Below are 23,412 nucleotides of genomic sequence, written 5' to 3'. Positions count from 1 at the left end.
GCCTGGCAGGATTGTCTGCTTCATCTTGGAGATATTTACCTTGAAGCTGTATGGAGTAGTCTTTCTGACTATTGCTTATTATGACTTGCCTCAAGATTGATGTGTCATTTCACTTTCATTCAGATATAATTTTGGATAGCTGGTAAAGCAGGGTTAATTTTAAATAATGCTTTTGATGAAAACATGTGAATAATTATTAGAAATTATATTTAATTTTTCAATTTAGAAAAATGAATGAGTATAAAGAAAAAAAAAACTTTGGAACTGACTTGTAAGTTTGACATTTTTCCCTTGAAGCAATAGATGTAACCAGCTGGTGACAGTGAGTTGACTGTACTTTGCCTTCCTATGAAGCTTCTTTACACTAGAAAATGTTGATAAAAAATCATTTATTCATGACTCCTTGGGTATAGAAAGTGCTTTTCAAAATGCTGATACTTTTCCTGTTAATAATTTTTTAAGATCTAGTTTTAAAATATTTTATTATACTTTTATTTAGTCTTTAAAGATGCCTTTTTAATGAGTGTTAAGCAAGCATGTTTAAAACTGTCAATTTGAAGTACACATTGAAAGCACACATTGACAGGAATAGTGCCTGTGTAAAATGAACTCAATTTTCAATTTGAAATTATGAAAATACTTTTGAATCACCTGATGAAATTGATGGAGATAATACATTCAAATGAATTACAGTTTGACATGTTTAAATTTTTTAAATATTTGTTTCTGAGTATTCATAGATAAAGACAAACTTTTGATAATGTAAAATTAACAGAAAGCATAATTTCCAGTTTAAATAAATTTTAAAAATTTAAGTTGCAATATGCTTATATTTTGATCTTTGATTGTCCATATTATTTATTTTCATGCCTCAGAAGTCTTACAGTATTACTATTTATAGTAACAGTTTTTTATTATATTTACAGTTCAACTTATATTTTTAATTCATGGGCTTATTGTTTAATATGACTTTGTAATTTGGGTATTAAATAAAAATGTTTGCAGGATAATTCCATAGAACTGAGCCTCTACAGAAATTCCAGTAGATACCATTCAGAGGCAGTTTTGTTTATCACTGTTTGTTTTCACGTCCCCTTAGGATACTCTAAGTAACCCAGCATGATAAATTGTGAGAGCAATTATACACAAATTTTGTATTCTGCCCACAGGCATGCATGAAAATACTTTCTGTCTTCCTTTGAAGTTCACATGTTTATTTTATTATATATCTGTATCAAAGTATTTATGAATTTAATTCATTATTGCACAGCAGAGCGTGATATGATATAGATATTTTAATGCCAATGTTCTCAAAAATTTATGTACTGGCCGTCTGGAACTTGGCCTAATAGTTAATGTTTAACAATATTAATACTGATATCACCTAGAGGTAGTTCTGTTGAATTTTTTAAAGATGTGATGCCTTCTTTCTCTGAAATAATTTTCTAACAGCTCAGTTTGTGGTTTGGTAAGGCAGCATTTGTGCTGTGAATCAAAGTTTGTGGCTCGGCACTCCCTGCCCAATTCTTGGCTGCTTTCATAAACGCAGGGTATTAAATGGAGAAACTTCATTGTTCCCAGCTAGCTGGATTTCCCCTAGCTTTATCTTACTGAGAGCTTTTTCAGCTTTCTCTTTCTGCTGAGTAAAGGTTATATCTTGCCCTGTTTGTGAGTGTTTTCCATGGGGGTTGGGAGAGGGCAGGTGAGTTGGATCTGCTTTTAGCTTGCTTAAAATATTCTGGGAACTTCAGATGGTACTGTTACAAATTGTACTTGATAAGTTTACCGCTTTTGATAGGACAGGTAACAGACCTTTTCCTCCCAGTTTCCTTGAAACTTATGTGCAGTACAGTGAGTTGCTAACATATATGAAACCAGTAGGGTTTTTCAAATGTTTTGTTAGTTCCTATAAAACTTGTTGCTGAAGTCTACAATTTTTTGCAGGGCTTAATATGGTTTAAGCTTTTGTCTGTGGGTATTTCGGATGTTCTTTTTTTCTCTGTTTTACCTGTATTAATTATAATGAAGAATGTTGGAGGTAGAGAACAGGACATAGAACTGACCTAACAACACTCTGCAGAGAGATTTTCTCCATCTCCATCAGCACACATCCTGTTGTAGTACTTACTTTTAAGACAGCATTGCTGCTTCACCAAACATCCTCCTACAGTGAGAGAAGTAGGGGATAACTCTTGGAAAAAGTTTTGAGGCTAGTGACAAAATATGTTTGTCTTTCAGATCCCCAGCTCAAGGGTATAGTGACCAGGTTATATTGCAGGCAAGGCTACTACTTGCAAATGCACCCCGATGGAAGTCTCGATGGAACCAAGGATGACAGCAGTAATTCTAGTAAGTGACTGCCCCAGGGGAATGTCTTAATCGCACCCGCAGACCGCACCGCTCGAATGTGTTTGCACAGGCACCGTGGGAATGCCTGCCTGCCTGCCTGCCTGCCTTTGGAGGGTTTCTGAATGTGTGGTGTCCCAGGGAGGAGGGTTCTGTCCCTTCGAAGCCTGGTGACCACCAGCATGGCTCGTGCAGGACATTGGCCTAAATGTGTTGCCTCTGGAAGGGGAAGGCGTTGAGAGGTCACAGACCTTAGGAGGGAGATATTTAGGCCAATGAATGTCTTCTGGTAATTTTATAAAAGTGGTAAAATTATATTAAAATAATTTTTAATAAGAACTGCTCATCTAACAAAAATTTCTTGTCTTCCAATAAATAACAAAGAAACAACAAGACGTGGAAACTAAATTTCCCAGAAAAATCCAAATTTACAAGCAAATCAAAGACCTTCATAAAACACATGCTAAATTAACTTGCTGAAGGTACTAAAAAATTTGGGGCAAAAAATCCTTTGCCAGCCAGAATTCCAATGCTGTTAAGAGATTTTTGCCACTGTAGAGATGGCAAAAGTGGCAGTTTTTAAAAATGTTCCAAACAAAAGAGGTCTTGAAAGGCTGTGTGGGTTGCTGCTTTGGTATGCTTTTCCTGTGATACTGCTACGTATTTTTGTTCAATGAGCATATATATGTTTGATAACTTCAGCTGCAAATGGTAATTAAACAAACCTATTCTTACTCTAGAAACAGTTGATTTGTGTTTTGTTTATTTTAATTATCATGTCATATTTAAGTAACATTTCTGTGTCATCTCAAATTTTATTTTAAGCACTTTCAATACACAATTATGCATTTAATACACTTATTATGCATATATAAATAACCCTTCGTTTCCTTAAAAATGTTGAAATTAGGCTGCAGAAATTAAAGTATTTGAGATTTCTGCCTTACATTGGTAAGGTTCCTATTTTAGTTGTCATTTTTAACACCTTTCATCAGCAGATAGCATGATCACCTTTTATTGTTTGGTTTGGAGTTTTTTTAATAGAGAAAAGTTGTTGAATATATTTTTATGTGTACCTCTCTGCTTGTTTTTCAAGTGTTTTTGTTCCCCTTCCATGTCCTCCCCATCCCACCCCCATCCTTCTTTCTTTTCTTCCCTCTGTGTCCATCTCTCATGCCCACTTCAGTACTGGAGTACACACTGTGACCTTAAGAAAGACAGGATTATTCTCACTTTTTATTGAAGCTTTGCCTAGCTGAGGTCTAAGAACTCTCTTAGGGTATAAGTGCAGATCTCCGTCCCTCTGCCCCTCTCTCTTAGTCTCAGCCTCAGCAAGATGTGTAGGACTGAAACAACTTTGTAATGTTTTATTGTTATTTCTGAGAGGTTTTTTTAGCTCTTAAATCTCTACAGATGTGGAGTCTTTTCAAAGATAGATCACAGTGGCATTACTTTTCTCTTTTTGATGTTGTCATCTTTACAAATTGTCCTCTTTTTTTTTTTTACTCTTTCTCCTCTTCTGTGCATTTCTGATTTTCCAACTCTCTGACCATCTCCCTTATTCTTCTTTTTCCATAATGCAGAATAAATGTTCTATATTTTATTGAACTTCTCCAAACTCAACCAAGCACCCTATAGAAGTATTGTGTATTTTGGATAAATATTGTTAGTTATTTTGTTTTACTCCAAAATTATTTTATGGCTAAAAATTTGTGGCATTTTTTTTCCCACAAAGTCTTTTTTTTTCTGTCTTTAACTGGTGGGATTAATTTTTTCTGACTACTCCAATTTTCCAATCTTTTTCATAAGGACAATTTAGAACAGAAGAATGTAAAATTTATGTGCTTGCCAGGAAGGCCTACAGTCTGCATCTGAAATTTTGTTGGTATATATGTATCAACTTTATATTAAGATCTGAAAAGATTTACCCATTTGGTATATTTATTATTGTATGAGTATGTGTTTGTTTCTTTTGTGCTGCCAGTCAGTTTTTTCACTTTCCACTTTGTTACCTTTCATTTCCTGTTGAACATTTTTTTTCCTACTGCTTTTTTTTTATTGCAGCATATGTTGGCTTTATTTCTCTTTCACTTTAAAACAATAATTTTCTCATGGATAGAATTTCTAGTGTTTTGATATTTTATTTTTTGAGCTCCTTAGCATGATAATTTCTGTCTGAGGCTTACAAGTGAATAACTTTTGGCAGCTGCCCAAGGGAGAAGATCCTGCTTCTGACTGTGTTGCCTGCAGGCTGCCCATTTAATGTGCCCAGAGGGTGAAGGGATGGACACGTATCAGCTGTCTGTAGAACTGATAGAATGCTTACCTGGATAGTGAGGATGACTTCCATTCAAAGGGTGTTTCATAAAAAGAAGGAAATACAGACTGCCAAAGGGTGTGCATCTCTGCCAGCCTTCCACCTGCCTTCGGACTCTTCACTGTCCCTGAAGAGAGCACACTGAGTAACTGGGTGTCAGAGAAGCCAGAGGGAGCGAGGAGTGAGGGAGAGAAAAAAGTTGCAGCTTCTTTTTTGTCTTCAGCAAGGAAACTGTTTGAAGCTTAGTCATGCTGCTACTTTTTGTGCTGTTGCCATGTATTCTATGTCAAGCAATTAGAGAAGTACTTGGAGTTAAAATTCCCTCAAGTGCCTATATCATTTGGTACTCATTTTATATGTATGTCAGTAAACATAACTTTACACCCTTTTGTAGTCACAGTGTTAATAGAAAGGTAGCTCAAACTAAGATTAAAATTTGCTTCTATCTGAAGTCAAATTGAGTTGTACCAGCTGCTTTAATCAGCTGCTCATTGTCCCAGTTTGAGTAAAGGCCAGAGACTGCAGAGAGAGGCGACAAGATTTTTAGTGTATCACTGTGTGCAAAAACTTGCATGAAAAAGGAAGACTTGATGTGCAATTGCATGAATGTACTTTTGCCGCTCATGTTGATGGCCATGACATTAGAACTCAGCCTAAACAAACAGGCTTCAGTTCGTTGTTGTAACTTCTTTTTATAACTTTTCCAAGATAAAGATGTTTCATGAAACAATGGTAATTAATGCATCTATTGGTTAATGGTGCTGAGTTTCCTCAAATCACTTCCCTAAATTAAGGTTGTTAGCCAAACAATCTTGTGTGCACAGTCTGTGCACAGTCTGTATTTATTTTTTTTTGCCCCAGTCTCAGTGGTATCTTGTTTTAGCTGTTTGGTTTTGTTTTTTGTTTTAATTTAATTTCTCTAATACCTTTCAGTTTCTGGTTTGCTTATGTGTCTTGCTTGTAGCAAAAGCAGGAGTGGCTGTGGTTAAAGCTGTAGCTTTGGTTACTGAGGTTCTACTCAGTGTAGCTGTCACACTCACTCTCATGTTCCTGGACTTTACAGGTGCAAATGCAGCTTGCTTCACTGGCCTCATCATTATTATTTAGGAAAAACAAGGTCCTGCACAGAAATCATAAAGAGACAGAAACGATTTCCATATGTGCTTGTAGTAACAAGCGTTACATTCTCCTCCTGTCCTCCCCACCTAAACCAGCTTAGTTTTAGGCTTTTGTCTATCTTCAAAGTTTTGTCTCATGAATGAAGGGTAGGTTTAGCAGGAAGGCTAATTAATTTGAGAAACAGACAGTTAAAACTTTTTAATTTCTGAGGTTGAAACCCTGAATCTTTCAGGTCTATAGTTTTTTTAAATTCACCTAGAGTGTATCTCAGCCAATGACCACTGAAAAAATGCAACGCAAATGAGGATACTTTCCTTTATAGTTGACAGACCTGATTGTAACACTCAAATGTTGCATTTTGTACGCCTTATGAAATTACAGTTGTTTTATAACATTTTTATACTATTCTCTGATTAAAACAACATTATTACCTATTGGTAGTCATATTTAATATACTGATAAATGAAAAAGTGAATATTATCCAAGAACATCTTACTTGGTTGTGCTGTACACATCTTTTATTATGCTGCAATATGCTTTAGTTCCTTTGTGGTGCTTGCTACCTGGTAGAGTTGCTCTTCAAGGAATCCTGCAACCATTTAACATTCCTTTATTTTCATCTTTTAATGCATACTTCTAATTATATCTTCCAAATTGAATGTGGAAGCATTTACTTTTTAATGTCTTTACAGAATACCTACCACAATCACATTTTGGTTTGAAGGTACTCATAAAATAACCTTTACAGCACCCTTGTAAGGTAAAGGAGATAATTAGATAGAAATAAAGCACATAAAGATTAGGAAAAAACCACCTGCAGTGCTGTTAAATTTGGATTAATGAATGTTAATTTTGGATTACTGCACAGAAATATCTGCAGCCTGATGCTTGCAGTGCTTTTTACTGAAGTTTGTCTTCAAAGAATTATACAGGCATTTACTCATCTATTTACATCACTTCTGGGAGTTAGGTAAGCCTATTTCTCCCACTGGGATAATCTTAGTGTGACAGGTAAATGTTCAGTCATACTCAAAAAAAAAGTTTTAATTATGTCTTCTGTAAGACTGGGCAGCTAGAATTAGTTTGCTCCATAAGAAATGGATGGACAAATCTCTAAGCACCAAACTCCTTGCAGTCATTGCCAATCTAAAAGATGTTTTGATGGAGTTCTCATTTTTGCCTGTGGGCCTCCAAGTGAAAATAAATTGAAGAAGTAGTTGCCTTGACCTGATTGGAGATTTGGTACTGTGGAAAGTTTTGTTAACTGCCACAAGGGCAGTGTGCACGCAGAAGAGGCTGCAAGTTCAGAACTCTTAAATAGTCAGTCTGGAGCAAGATTCCTGAGAAAAACAGTGATCTGTAATAGCAATTTTCTTGCAGCTACAAGTAAATTGTACCTAAATAGACTTCCACAAGTATATGGAAATATCTGATTGCAGGCATTTCAGATTTCAAGTTAATGGACTGTGTTGGTATAACATAAAAGAAGGAAAGAGTTATATGGCGGTTTTGTGTTTTGCTCAAGAGAGGAGGGATTGCTTATTAAAATAGTGGACTCGAACTTTTGCTAAAACTTTTTGAGGATTAGAATCCAACTCAGATTTGGAGTTCCTGCAAGTCTCGTCCATGAAACCTAAACAAATAACCCTTTTTCATGGCAGTTGCTCCTGCTAACTGTCCCCATCCCCATTTTCTAACATTTTGTGGTGGGAGTAGGCTTGCAGGCTTAGGAAAAGGCAGAGAACCCAAATGCTTTATAGCTGTGGTTTAGATAGAGCACAAAGCAAAGCTAAGGGAGTGTGCACTCAGCACTGACAAGGAGAAAGGGTTTTACTTGCACCATTTCTGCCAATCAGTTCCCTTGTCTTCCCTGATGCTCTCGCATCCTACTTTCACATGGAATTGCCAGGCTTTCTACCAAAGCATGCAGCATGGGAACACTGAGCACCAGGCACTGCTGTATTTCCTGGGCTGTTGGGGGCTGTCCCCCCTCTCAACCCATCTATAGACTCACTGAGCTGGCTTTAGGCACATAAAGATGTTCAGGGACCTCACTCTCCAGGTTTTGGTTTCGCATATGTTTGGCTGTGCAGAACTGGAATGCCAGCAGACTATAGAAGGCTTTCTGCTTTTCTCAGAGCAGTTTTTTACTAGAGTGAGGTATGCCACAGGTGAATCCTAGGAATGTTTGAAATGTGTAATTGAATGCAAAAGTCTTGCTTAGTGAAGAGCACTGCCCAGTCAGGCTCTGGAGGAAATTGAATTACTTTTGACCTGCTTCAAAGTGCATTAAAACCACATGCTGTGCCTTCCTGGTGCATGTTTTGCTGTCCCCGGTATGAAACACATTTCTGAACATTTGTCAATCAATAGCTGAATGTAGACTGACCTCCCTAGTTTTCCTCAAGTCTGGAGGATTTTGTGAAGCTTATTGAATATTCTGACTGTGCAGAATTGCAGCATTTCAGGTCACACTCTAAAATTTTAAGGGTTTAGACTAATTACAGGATCTCTGAAAATCTCCAATTAAAATTTGGTGGCGGTAAAAGATGCATTCCATGCCTTCCGCAGTGCTTTCTGAATTCACCAGCAACTATAAGCCACTTCAGTAACTTTATAGGCTGCACAAAACACTGCTGTGTTACAGGCCTGTAATTCTTGTTCAGTGGTGGTTGGATTTTTTTTCTAGCTTTGGTGCTTTATTTTTATTTGTAATATGGTATATAATATTTACATTTCAGAATTTTTGACTGAACCACTATGACCGAATTATTTTTCATTAACTGACTTCTCATGGCTGACTTGTCTTTTGTGTTCATCTCTTTTCTTTATATAAGTATTGTTTGTTTTTCCTTCCTTGTGTCCCTTCAATTGTTTCTTCAGTCCCTTTAACATGGTTTGCTCCTGCAATTTCTTTTTTCTAGGAAAAAATCCAAACTCAATTGCCATCTGATACTTTGTTTTGCTGTGACAGACACACAACACACAGCAGTGATTTTTCTGGTCTTGACATTGTTTCATTTGAGGATAATGAAATGGATGGACAATGAGGAGTTTATAACTAATTTTTGACTTCCAAATTACATTGAACTAAAAGCCCTTAAGCCATGCAGTCTTTAGCCTATATACTCTTGGGATATCTTTTCTGCGAGTGCCCGAGTGCCATATTTCATTGTTTTACATTTATTAAAGAGGGAACCTTATCTGTACCTTTTTTTTTTTTTTTTTTTTTTTTTTTTTTTTTTTTTTTGTGAAGAGCACTGTAATATCCTATCATAATGGAGAATTTTGGAAATAACAGAAATTAAAATTTATTTGTGCTAATTCTTGTCATCTCTTTTATTTTCTTTGTAAGCCTGCCAAATTTTTTTCAGTTCTTCTAGAGCTCTTTTCAATATATTTTTCTTTCTACCACTCTAGGAAGAACTCTGCTACAATTCCTAGCTTTAAATTGGCTTTGTGTATTCCTAAAATGATCTGATGTTACACATTATTTTTTTGCATGACAATGCCAAAGGAAAGGTGTCTCTTTTTTTATACATGTCTTTATTTCTAGTAGTCTACCTATGCTTTTTTTTCTCAATTGTAAAGACTTGGTCATATTCATCATAAACAAACTGGATGGATTTTTGTTCTTTGACCAAGCAGGAATTTTCACACCTTGAGAAATGTATTTATCCACTGCAATTACATGATCTTTTTTCTCTGGTTTGGGCTTTAGCTATGGCATTCTGATTACAGATAGCCTCATTCAGTACATTTTTTGGTCACACCTATGGATGTCCTTCTTAAATTTTGAGGAATTCACTGTAGGTGTTACTGTGTTCCTGACATTTGACTCTGTAGAAACATTGTCCCCACTCCATATGTTGGATACACAGGTTGTGCTTTTGGTTTTCATCCAGGGACTTGGGAGTCCTGGGTTTATCCACAGTGGAAAAAACATTTAGCATAAACTCTGTCTCATCCTGGTCTTTTCTTCCAAAACTGATGTGTGATTTGCATCTAATTTTCTAGCATGAGTCAGTAAATGTAATATAGGTGTGTGCTGGCATAAGTTTTAGAAGAATTGGTTCATGCCACCTACTTATACAACTTGTGTTTTTCTGTGGTGAGGCTGGTAAACTCCCACTCTTCACACTGGTCTTTTTTCAGACAGTGGCTGTTTGGATTACTACAGAGGTATAGAGTATTTCTAGGGTATTTGTTATTAGTTGCTTTTCTGATTATTTTCTAATTATTACCCCAAGTTCTGTATTCTCTTCAATAACATTTATGCCCGTTTAGAATCAAGCACATATTTCAGTGCTTTTATGAACTATGGTAAGCCTCTGTCATTGCCTGACACCGTTTGGTACTGCTTGTATCAAATACAACATTCAAAAAAATAAAAAAAAATTTGAAACCACAGATTCTTTGAGGAGGGCACCTTTTAGTTGAAAACCATAAAAATGCCCGAGAAAATAAAGAGCTACTTGCCAGAATCAAAGAAGAAAGATTTTCTGAGTTAGTCTAATTTTAAAAACATACAAAAAATTATGCAGAACTATTTTTCTTTCTTTTCTGCTAATTATGTTTATTAGACAATTGTATTAACTGTAGCATATTTATGTCTGAACGTGTGCTTTCTTCACAGCTTTATTCAACCTTATACCAGTGGGACTTCGAGTTGTCGCTATCCAGGGTGTAAAGACTGGGTTGTATATAGCCCTAAATGGAGAAGGTTTCCTCTACACATCAGTAAGTACCTTGCTGGACTCTGTTTAGGAGGCACAGCTGAAGCTGAAATCTACACAGGAATGAGATGGGTGTCCACTTTTAAGAAGTTCTGCAATGTCTGTGTATGTTGCACACACCGTGCTTGTGTGTAGCATTATTTGTAAATGTGTACTACATATGAAAGCCTGAATGTTAGCAATCCTAAAAAAGCACACCATAGAGCTCTTTTCCTGGCAGGCTCTCATAGTAGAGTGCCATATACCACAAAGATTATAATTTTCATTTCAGTTCTTCAAAATTTTTAAGGACCTTCAATTATTTTCTTAGAGTCTTGTTGATCAGAATCCAAAAACCGCTCTAACCATTATTTTTGTTGATAAGATTTCTGAGTACAACTTCCATCTAAAAGGTTTTTAACAGCCTTATGGTTTATCTCAATGATCTTGTAACTGTATACTTGTAACTGATTTTTTGATATCAGATATAAGGAGGGACTATTACCTCTGTAGAATGATCAAAGTTTAAAAAAAGTCTTTTTGAGTCACAAAGAAGACTGCTGGGTAAAGTGACCAGAAAGACCTCAGATTTTTTATGGTATTGCAAATGATTTGCTAATCACTCAGTGTGTTGTGAATACAAAGTTCCTCATTTAGTTTTGTTTAAATTTACGGTCTTAACTTCCTTTGAAAGGCGACAGCCTTTAATGTGAACAGGCAGTTCTGTCAGGTATTAACAAGGTGGCTTAAAGGATTTTTCACTACTGTATTTTTATTGACGTCTATGTTAAATTTATTTACATTGTGCTTTTTCCATTTTTTACGTCACCTAGTTCTTAATTCCCAACTGAGTTACAATACACTGCTTTGTTTTCAATGTCCGTTGAAAGGAAATTGGAAAGATTAAGTTTCTGATGCCCTGAGGGAAAGTGTTCTGTTTGTTTCAAACACACAATTGTCTTGCAAAAGCTAATTAGGAAGAAAAAATGGAACTAATCTTGAATGCCAATGTCAAGACAAAGAGAAAATTCCTCCTCACAAAATGCCTGCTGGAAACTCAGACAGTACTGTCTACCTTCTTTTTACATCTGTTCAAAATAAAAATTTTATCTCATGAAAACATGCAATATTTGCTATCAAAAGGAAGAAAACTTGAAGAAAAAACTTAGTGATGTTAGAGAAAACAAATTACTGAGTTTCTAGTTCCATCACATTGTGGGGGGAGGTATTTTCTGGATCATGGCATGAAGAGCATTTTTTTTTATGTGTTGGCACAGTGAAGAGTACATTCTTGCCCAACACTGTTCCTGAAGTGCATTCTCAGTCCCCCAGAAAGAAATATAAATTTCAGAAGATGTGCTGTTTCCTGATGGTTAATTTTGCATGGGGACCATACTTGTACAAAGTAGGCACTGTTTTTATGTATTATTCTGGAAATGATTCAAGTTAAATGAAGTTAAGTGAGGCAATGATTGTTTTTCTAATGTACTGCTTACTCTTCCTTGTGCAGAGAATGAAAGATGAGTGGCCCATTAAATTACAAATTGACACATTATAAAACACAGTGGAAGACTTTGTTATGTCTATGAAAATATTTTCAACCTTCACTTTTTTCAAGAAGAAAAAAAAATAACATTTGATCAAAAGTTTAAAGGTATTGATTTCAAAACATCAGTGCTGTAATACAGGTTTGTTTGTTTCATATTAATGTATTGACAACACTGGAAATACATTTTTGTCTCAGCAATTGCCTGCTTTCACCTTAAAGACTAATGCATTTGAATATAAAATGACAAAGCAACAGAGAGAAATCTGTCTTCTCCTGAGGATCAAGATGAAGAAATATTGTATGCAGAAAATTCACCATTTTCAGAAAAATTGTTTTAACCAATCACTTCCTATTACTGTCTTGGTGAACTTTTTGACGCTCTCACATCTGTGTATCTGTTGCACCTGAATGCAGAAGTTCTGTATTACATGTTACATACTTTTCCCTTGGCTATTTAGGAGAGAATGGAAGAAAAAAGTTTTCTAAGTTTCATATGCCAACTGCCATCACTGAAAAAGCTGCTGCATAATAGGAATGTTAGTTAAAATATACATATATTTATATTTATATTTATTACCATTTTCTTATGAAGATTTGGAAAAAAGTAATCATGCCTTGTAGACTAAATAGCATTTTCAGTCTAAATTGAGACTGAAGTTCTGTATAGCCCTCCTATGCACAATAGCTTGGTGTCCCTTCTTCCCATCACATTCGTATTCACAGGATATGAAAGCTGCATCTTGTGAGAATACCCTACATGTTGATGCCTCTCTTCAGAGACTGAAAGCCCCAGCTCAATTATTTTTATCATAAGGTTCACGTCACATTGACTAATTAAGCAACAGCACTGACAGCAAAGGTATTATGTGTGAAGCTGCTGTGTGTGCTGTGTGAAGAAAACGAAGGTACAGTGACAGACTAGTTTTACAAAAAGATTGTCAGATGAAAATTTACATTGTTTCTTGCCTTTTTTTAAATCCTTTTTTTAATGGTTGTTTACATCACTTTGAGAGTCAATAATTTTTTCCCCTTTATTCTGCTATATTTAAAATTTTTCAACTGTTTCTCAGAATAAAAACTAGAAAAATGTGCAGAAACTTCATAGAAGAGTGCTATGTCAGTATTTCTTGGAACAGAAACAGGAGGACAGCAAATTGTGTAGGAAGATCAGTCTCAAGAGCTTTTCACACCTATTTTGCCTGCTGCACCACTTGAGATTTGTATTCTGTCCTTTGTGAATTGATTGAGCCAGAGTCTCTAACATACATTATCAAAATCTTGTCAAATAAACGAGAAGAAGAATCTTTGGAGTTTGACAGGGTTTTGCAAAATTCCTGAGAGAAATTTTCCAATTTTTTTCCAAAATCATAGCCTCTTTTTTTTTTCCTCTGGATTTAAGTTTCTTATTGTAATGCCATAAATAATTATTTTCTGTCATATGAAATATGAGAACAAGAGCCTTTTCATGTTGTGTTCTTGTTCTTTTAAGTGTTAGCTCACTTAAAGGCTATCCATTAAACTCACCTATTTTGAAGCTTTGGATTTCTGTGTCCAACTTTCTTTCTCAGTGTGTGTATATTTACATATACACACACTTATATCTGTATATTGAATGTATCTAGCCATAAATAGGATATATTTACCTACTGGTAGCTTTCCAGTTCTATATGTATGTTACTGAGCAATGAGAATCATTAAAGTGAGTTGACATTAATATTAGATGGCTTAATGAACTGTGAATAATTTAATATTTATGACTGACTAAATAACTGTGAAAGCTAGTTGGAAAATCTGGATTTTTCCACAAAGAGCCATCTCAGTTACTAGCAAGATTTTTGAAGTTGTAGTTATGGACTTCATATGCTAAAGTCAAAAATTATGCCTTATTCCTTTCTTCCTTTTGGAAGGGTGAGCAAGGTGAGGTTTAATTTTCAGATTTTGTCTTGTCAAAATCAAAAGCAATGAAACTGACTCCATGCACTGAAAAAGCGAGCGCAGCTGCAGGGATTCTCCATGGGGAACAGGTATTGCCTGCAGCAAGATGATGGCAGTGCAGTATGTGGTTGAAGCTTTCGTTGGGTTTGATGTTAATTTTGATCAACTCCCTTTGGAAGTGGTTCATTAGTTCAGCTTCCAGGGGGCTGCACGTTTTGTTTTGATTCTAGGATTTCCTGCTATCTTAAATTCAGAGGTAAAACTTATAAAATGTTAGTCCATTTTTTGATTCCTATTTTCCTGTGATGAGGATATGAGAGCCTTCTGGGTTTACATCAATGGATTTTTTTCCAGAATTATTTTATATATCTGGGAGTGTTTGGAAGGGCTACTGGTTCCCTTTATTATCATAGGAGCAGTTTGTCACTGTACTACCTGTCTTTGGTAGGTATCAGAGTAAAAGAAAAGGGAAAATTCGAAATGTAGACAAGGAAAAGTCCTGTCTAGAACATCTTAACCTGCTTCTGTTTTCTTCTTTGTGTTTCCTCTTTCACCATTTCTTCTGCAAATTTTCTGAGACCAGAGATGTGAACTAAAGCAGAGAGGAAAGAGTACACCTGTGATATTGTCCAGCAGCAGATATCAAAGTCATAGGAATTCAGTACATGGTTTCTTAGTAACTACTGATGCTTTAAAAGATGACTGAGCCTGCAAGGCCAGGTCTGACCTCCCTGGTCCCCTCTTCCACCATTGCTCACTGTGGCTCCAGAGGTCCTCTTGTGGGCATGGGGTAGTGGGAACCTCACTGGAAGGATGTAGAAAGTACTGGAGAGGTTTTACCAACTTTTTGTAGAGTATTTTAGAATTAGGAATGTTGCACTACTCAATAAACAGAATAATCTTTTGTGAGGTGGGGGTTTGTTTTTTGATCTGCCGCAGTACACAGTGTTGAGGGCGTTGGAAGGGTGTTGGTTGGGGCAGCGTTTCTGTTGCAGTAAGATATCAGTCTGTGTCACAGCCTTCATGAAAGAGAGAGAACATCAATATCTGTTGCTGAGCAGTGTATTTGTTCTATTGCTCCGGCAACTCTCACCTGAAAAAAAAGCCTTTGAGGATTTCTCCTGACATTTCAGCGGCTTCCCAATGCCGCTATTTCTGCCACTTCTTTAAGCCCACGTAATTGACCTCTCTGAGGAGAACAAAATTCAGCCTCAAGGAATAACATAGGAGCACCTTCAGTGAAGCCTGGAAAAGAGTGAGAACTGAAGTAGTCTGTATTTCTACTATTCAATTCAAAGTCAAATGAAAAATAAATTTTGTCTAGCTTTTCATAGAGCCTTTATGCTTTATGCTTTGGAATAGCAAAGCTTATAACGTGCAGTACTTTGAAGGTTCAAATGTGCATAAAACCTTATAACAAACAAAGCAGAAGACAAAACCAAAGAGGAAATATGATGTTTTAAAATTTTAATTTTTTACAAGAATAATCAAAAATGGGTTCATGTTGACATCAGGATAACGTTGTTGCAACAGTAGTTGACCTGTGGGTTTGGTCATTCTTCACCTTTGGATCATTCTACACCTGGCAAAGTATTGTAGGAATAGTCAGGAATATATCTGTTTATAGAAAAAGTGACAAATAAAGCTTACTCTGTGAAAAGATGTAGACTTTTGTTTCTAGTGGTCAAAAGTATATAAATATCAGAAAAGGGTAAATCTCACTGCTCTTGAGGTATCTGTAGTTTTGTAAATGTAAGCACATCAGAGTGGAGTGTCTCATAATATTGTGATCAACAGAGAACATTATTTTCTTTCTTATGTCAGACTTATGCTTTAGGGTCTCAACCTGCTCCCACACATTTATCTTCCAGCACAGACTTTACTGAAAAAAGGGTAGGACCTTATTTTACTTGTCATTATCTGTATCATGAAAGTATTGTGGCTCACTTTGGAAAGAGGAAAATGGGTATTTTTAATTATTTGAAACCACAACTCCTGGTAATGACTTTTGAAAACTGATTATGTGATATTTTTAAGAGAGTAAAGGCACAGACCTTATACAAAAGCCCTTATTTCAACGGCTTACCACTGAAGTGCTTCCTTACATATCTATAACATTTTTTACATTTCTAGTTATTTTTTTATTCAATTTAGGATCAGTTAGAAAGTGACCTATATTTGCTTCATATGGAAAAAAGGTTTTTTGAGAGGGATACAGCATGTTTCAGGGCTGTGTTCCTCTGTAAACTGGGCTGCATCTCTCAAAAGGTAAACAAGTTCAGCATGTTCCAACAGTTGAAATACATTGACAGGGAGGAGGAAAACATCTGCACGATTTATGCTTATTTATATCTGTTTTTGGAGGTAGATAATTTGTCTCTCAGGTTGCCTTCCAAAAATAAATACAGAGAATTGCTGATGAATGTATTTATTCTATGGTAGCATTTAAGCAACAACTGATAGCATAGCCCTGCTATATTGTACAAAAGAGTGTCAAATGTTCCTGCTGCAGCATGCAGTTCAAAAGGGGTACAAAATACATACTAAGCCCATGACTTTTCTTTACTGGGTTAGGTTTTCAGCACATTTTTGATTGAATGTGCTGAAGCCAATGCTTTCACACACAAGATAAGGTAAAAAAGGAGGTATGCAGAGGCACCTGAGAGTTTGATAAGGTAGGAGAGAAGTGAGAAGGGAAGAGATGAATGGAGGGAGGCTGACATGAGGAGACTGTGATAAGAAGGGATATAAGAAAGTGGATAAATAGCACAGTGGAGCAGAACAGTATTGCAGAAAACCTTATAATGATATCATGATTGGAGAAATGTTTAGGATGATATCACTATTGTTCAAGTCTCGTGCTTATGTTGATTATGACCTGAGTTTTTCATACCCAAGAATGGCTACTATTTGAACTGCTGTTCATAAACCATTTGTTTAATGAAAAGTGCCACTTTGAATACATAAGGATACAGTATTTTAGTGTGGCTTCTTACTCTATGGCTGTAGTTTCCTCCTGGAATTTAAATATTTTACTGGGGGCAATAACAGAACTTGACTCAAAACTTGCAGCTCTGTTTCTTGCCATTTAAACCAAATATTTATATCCTGATTGTTTCATTAATGTCTACAGTATCCAGGATCTAGTTGAATTTTTATAAGTAAAAACAGTTTCATATTTGCTTTAAAAATTCATTTTCCTTTCTCATGTATATTTCTCCTATCCCTGTGCAAAAAATCTCTTACTGTATGTTTTCTCTCCCTGGAATGTATATAAATGCCCCAAGAATAACAGTTGCACTTCCAAACTTCGCAAAGTTTGGACGATCACAGGGTCTGCAGCTGCAGCTGGATATTTTTCAGTAATTGTATGACAAGGAATAGTAGCTGTAGTTAGGTATGCTAAAATGAGGTAATCTAATCTCATGCTTCAGGAAGTAGGATGACTGCCACAGGGACCGAGAGGAATGCTTTCCCCAATGTGCAGCATCACATAGTGCAGTTGCTCTGGAGGAGGTTTGTCTCTGAGCTGTTGTGCAATGGTCACAGCTGAAGGCTGAGCCAGGCTTGATGGACCAGCAGCTTAATCAAGTCTGTCAAATTTCTGCTTCTGGCAATTCTGTCTCTCATGGTAACATCCCTGTATTTTTGGCCAATGTTTGTTTTGTTGCATAAATATAACTACACTATTCTGGATGTTTCTTTATTCTCTGCTTTGTTGCTCTTAGGAATTTGGGGTTGTCAATAATCCTAAATGTTGACTGCATCTCACTCTCTATTGTATACCACTCTTGCCTTCTGTTCACTTACTTCCTTTCTAATTGTCACTTCCCAACCAAAAAGGATCACATTTGAAATTTCTAATTTTCTATTCATTACTGTTTAATCTTACTCATTCATTGCATCCAAGCAAGGAGGGAGGCTCCCAAAGGCTTGGAATCTCTCAAATTTTAGGCAATTATCAAAAACATATTTCCAAAACAAAATCCTACTACTTCTTTCCATTAATGGTTAATGAATATTGAAAATAATAAAGACAATTTTGGGAGGATTTTATGGTAAATTGAAATCCATTTCATAATAAATGGGGTTCTTACAAAGACTTCCTATTGCATTGTCAAGAGGTATAGGTAAGAAAAAGCCCCAACTTTCGGTGGAGTAAAACACTTAGACACATGTGGTGCTATCACTTCTGTAACTGCATAGTTAATGCATCTTCTGTTATTCAGAGCTATTTCCAAAAGGTATGTGTCTAGACAGAAAGACAGATGAACAGAAAATAACTGAGAGCTTTTAGATATTTAGTCTATTTTCAAAAAAATATTTGTGTTTGTCTGAAAAATTGCTTCAGTCAGATGCTGAAGCAAAAATTTGCTTTCATTATGTGAGAAAAACAATCCACATTACCTTGCAGAAATGAAATAGTGAAATGCATATTTTGCCATTTTTTAAAAAATTTCTCTAAAAATTTTAAATACCTTTATAAGAATATTCAGTTTATATCTGATAATATCAAGACAAAAGAATGGTATTTACCTAGGTAATTAAAGAAGTATATGCAAGCATCCTATAATTTCAGAGAACTTTCTAAGGTACCCCTCATATACTATAGTGGGATGGTGTGGGCACAAGTATCTGTATATTAAATTACCATCTTATCTTTACAACATAATTCTGTATCATCTGTATCACCATTCTGTGTGGTCCTTATGATTAGATGTCAAAAGAAGGATGATATATTAAAAATGTTATTGTAGTGTGCAACTCTATACAACAGGGTTTTGTATGAAAGATGCAGTTTTGTAAATATCAATGTTGACAAAAGCCATAGATGCATTTGATGACTGATTTATATACAATATCCATTACATTTTTGTAACAGGTTTCTTATTATTCTTGATTTTTTAAGGCTCTTCTTTCACATTGCCATCATACGCATTTATTTTATTGTTGTGGTGTATTCGTTTTTTCATTTGAACAGGCAAATGTGTAGCTAAGTCTAGTGAATGATGGTCAGTGATAAATTTACGTCCCCTGTAATCATCCTGTATGCCCTGTGAAAAAAAATGGGATATTTCTGTTTCTAAGGCAGCTTTAGCCATGGGCTGGATCCTGTGAGCAAGCTTGGCCATCTGGGTAGGCCCACAGAAATGCTGATTCTGCATGTCCTGACTAATGACCCCTTACCTTGGCCTCCCACATGTTGGCAGAGCTTGTTAATCTGGGACCTGCCCAAGGGTGTTCACAGTCCCCTCTCTTGGGAACAGGGCTGCTCCCACCACCTTTCCCCGTGGGATTTTCTGTGGCCAGGGACAACTGCTTGTGTGCAGCCTTGCAGGACCCATGACAGTGTGTGGGCGAATATGCCCACAGAAAAGGCTGGGATTGCCCCTGAGGCCTTCCTGGGGAACTAAGCTTCAGAAATGAGAACTATGGACCGCATTTTGTTTCTCTTTTGGTAAATTTTTAACTAACTATTTGTCAATTACAGTTCATTTACAATGTAAATAAGTTTCCTAAATATTTGTGTCTATAGAAAACTGAGTAGGAAAGCAAGCATCCAGCAACTTGTGCATAGCTAGCTAACATCAAGTCTAGATTTCCCTCTTGGTTTGTCAAATTCCTCAATCTTCTCCTTTACCTGCTGGCAGCTTTCCCTAACAGTATTCCTTGATGTATTCCTGTCGATAGTGCATAATCTTTTATGCTCAATACAGTAATTTAGACAAATATCATAGATCTTCATTCCTATACAGGCCCAGGAGTTGAAAAGGGTGTGACTCTTTCCTGCCTTCTCCTCTTTCCCTCATTTGGGACACCATCCAGTCAGAGGCAGTGTTAGGTGAAAACAGACATCCCAAAAGAAAGTTTGAGGTTCATTCTTGTTGATTGACCAGGCCCTACTTGTGGCACGGCATCAGAATAACTCCTAGCAATGGTGGAACCTTTTCTGTCCACAGCTTAGTGTAATTCAAAATTCCAATTTTAAGTTTCTAAAATACTGCCTGAATATTGAAGGGATCTGAAATTTTTAGGAGTACCAAGTGTTGGCCTAGTTCTGATGCTAATTACAGTTGCTGATCTCATAGGTATCAGGGTTGGCATAGCAGAGCATTTTCAGAAATCCCTCTTGGAAGGTTTAAACTGGTGAGTTTGTTGTGCAGTGCTTATTCAGCATATCCTTTTCACTGCCAGATGAGAAGTTCTCTAGACTGATTCTTGTTGATTTGACAAGGATTCTTTTTTTTTAGCAGACTACAAATACAGCCTTGGGGACTTATTTGCTCTCCCTGCAGGTGTCTCACAAGGAATCATAAATCTGAAGAAAAATCAGCAGTAAAACCTGAATTTTACTGCAGCAAAAAACATTGGAGGAGGGGTGAGCATACAAGTCACTCCATTGTGTTTGAATTCAGATATGACTCTTCTCTACATTGCCTTCTCCTGATATATTTGTCACTAAACATTTTGTAATAAAAAGTGACATGATGCCACTACCTGGAAAATCATGAATACCTGGGCTTAAGAGACAGTACAAGGTAGGAAAACCTTGTACTTTGAGTAAGTGAAGCAAAAACCTGAAGGCTTAATTCCTTCTTTTTCTTTCTTTTTCCAGTAGCATGTCATGTTATGGAAGGCTTTGGCTTATTAACAGACTGATAAGATTTTTTAGCATTACCAGACATTTACATGGTATTACTTAATATTTAGTGTGATTGTGTCTGCAAAACTGAAAACAATGTTTCAACATGAAGATTAAATTCCAGTACTTTGTGACTCCACAGATGTACAGAGCTAAAGACCCAAAGTTTTCCACAAAAGAGATGTGATTGCCTAATTCACCATGGAATTGTTTACTTATTGCAGAATTGCCTAACAGCTGGTGAATTTTAAAAAGATAGAGAAAGGGTTTTATACCACAGGCACAAAACAAAATATAGCCAACATTTCAGAAGCATAATATGTTCTCTTTTTCATGTCCCTCTTGGCCAGCATGTGACTTCTGTGTTGTGACTAATGTCCCCTAAGCAGTTATACCCTTTCACATTGCTGTTCAGGCTACAGGCCAAAACTTAGCACAACCCAGATCATCAGGAAAGAGAATAATATTATGAAAATATCTTAAAAGCAGCTTTGATGCTGTTAGGAATAGGTAGAAGTATAAGATTTTTTTAAGTCTGTTTCCCAAGGATTACTATTTCTCTCCCCAGTGTTATGTATTACTGGATGAGCATGGGTTTATTTAAAAAAAAAAAAAAAGAAATGAAAAAAAATATAAGGGTTTAATTTTTATAAAATTTGAAATAAAAAGAAGACGTACCTGTGATTAACTACATTCCGAAATTCTTGTTGATATCTTTTTTTTTACTCTAGGATGGGTTTGGACGTTCCCTGCCAAGGGAAGTGCAAAATACATGTTGGTGTGATAATGAGAGAATAGTCAAGTCAGACTAAGAGAAAAGTATAATTAATACAGAACCAACTGGAAGCGCAATCTCTGTAGAGTTACTTTTGTTTTTACAATGGAATAGAATAACTTTTCGATTTGGTAGAAATTTTTCCATTTGCTCCTGTGGGGCTGTGGGGTCTGAAGCTATTGGTCTCTGCTTCAGTAGGGACTGGAAGGATTTTTATAAGTAAGCATCATTCTCTTTCAGCTTCTTGAATGGAATATATCAGGGAGAATTCCTTCATTTTATTCAGTATGATATCTAAAAAATGTTGATATCTATGATACACTAACAAATGCTGTTAGTAGAGCTGCATTTTTAATTTCAACCTGCTTTCAAGTTTGTACTTTCCTCTTCTCCTCCCCCCAGCCTTTTTTTCTCTGGAGAACTTCTCTTAAGGATTAGGGTAACATAGGAAGATGCAGCATTTAATATTCTGTTTCAATATTTAGTTGTTCTTGAGGAGGACTGAGTTGACTATTTTCTTTTTGACATTTGAAGATCAGGAGTGTGCCCTTGTCTCTTCATTTTCAAGTATCTATTGGCACCAGCAGGAAAGGAGATGAAGGAATCAGCCTTTCAGGCATTGAAAGTGACAACTTCAGGAAGCATCAGCTGAGGCGATTCTATCACCCATTTAGCATTCATCTGACTATTGAAGGTGGCTGAAGAATAGCATTTGAAAACAGAATAGAAGATAAAATTGGTACTTCCCTTAATACTTACAGAACATTCACTGTCATCTTTGACAAGTATCAGTGTTCTGCCTGGTTCTCAGAACTGTGAAAGTCACTTTTCTTCAATTGACACAATAGAGTAGAAGATAGGTCAACTGATTTATTTTATTTTCAGGGATTATCATGTGGAGGTGACTGCTGTATGGAATATGAGGAATAGTGAGGTAGTATCTAAACCACTTAGTCCAACTCACAGCTTTGAATGTGCAAGTATGACATTGAGAAAGGAGGAGACAGGGGAAAGGATTAGGATTAGGTGATCCACAGGTGGATTATATTAGGTTCACTTCAAACTCTGCCAATCATATGAAAACAGTCTCACTATATGAAAACAGTCTCACTAGTGAATATTGTAAGGAACTAGCCATGGTATAGATAGCCTCACTTGAAATTGTTGGAATTACCCTAATAGGAAGTGCAAGGACATGGGCCATGTTAGAGACAGACAAGATGCAGCATTCCCACTAAATGACATTTTATTCTAGCAGATCAAAGATTTTATTAGTTATAATGAGGCATGCTCAGTTTTATTTATTTATAGATACATCAAATTCAGAAATATAGCATGGAGTTCCTCAATCCTGGTCCTAAAAATTGCACTACAACCTTGTTATCCTCATGACTTTCACAGACTCATTTTTGTGCTTTCACAGACTCATTTTTGTGGGAGCCTGTAGTGGTAGAAACTTCATTAAAAGATTTGAACAATAAAACACTACTCATGGAAATATAAAGAAAATGCTGATTAGTTGTTTAACTGAAAAGTAAAAAAATAACTCCACAAGTTAGCTGTTAACGTAGAGATTGCTGATGTAAAGGAATTGTAACACTCTAGGCGTTCAAGATATTAAATAAAAATTAAAACTACTTTGAAAGAGATGCTCTAAATTCATCGAGGACAGTATTTTTTAATAAAGTAAATAATCAAAAAATGCAGAAAACAGAAACAAGTACTCAACCAAATTTTCAAGATTTTTAGGAATGGAGATAAGGCTGAAATCTTCCCATAATTTTTTGTAAAAGTTCTAGATAATAAAAAAAAAGAACTTCATAAATACGAGTTCATTTAAAAAGGCTCTTATTTTTTATATGCATGAAGGGGTGTGTTAGTACTAAGTCATATTTTTTTTGAAAGAGATGGACTTCAGAAGTTCTGTAAATAGGTTTGTTCATATGTAGTTTTTTTTTCCAAGAAGACGAAACAACTTCCTTTTCTTCACTTTCTTCACTTTGTCAAAACAAG

The 23,412-nt window shown here is 36.0% G+C and overlaps 1 protein-coding gene across 4 annotated transcripts in view; it reads left to right on the top strand.

Moving 5' to 3' along the window:
- The window catches only part of FGF14 (fibroblast growth factor 14), a 380,110-nt gene that overhangs the window by 284,753 nt on the left and 71,945 nt on the right, over nucleotides 1–23,412 (top strand). For 3 of the 4 annotated variants that reach the window (XM_054271342.1, XM_054271345.1, XM_054271343.1), the window contains 2 exons: nucleotides 2,239–2,349; nucleotides 10,419–10,522. In XM_054271342.1, coding sequence (XP_054127317.1) covers nucleotides 2,239–2,349; nucleotides 10,419–10,522 — 215 coding nt within the window. The remainder of the gene's footprint in view (nucleotides 1–2,238; nucleotides 2,350–10,418; nucleotides 10,523–23,412) is intronic. The other variant, XM_054271344.1, reaches the window with a different exon arrangement.

Source organism: Melozone crissalis, unplaced genomic scaffold (genome assembly GCF_028551555.1).
Source record: "Melozone crissalis strain CALT ecotype California unplaced genomic scaffold, PUWL_Pcris_2 ptg000013l_1, whole genome shotgun sequence".
NCBI classification, from domain to species: Eukaryota; Metazoa; Chordata; class Aves; order Passeriformes; family Passerellidae; genus Melozone; species Melozone crissalis.
This window is presented reverse-complemented; position numbering and strand designations above follow the sequence as displayed.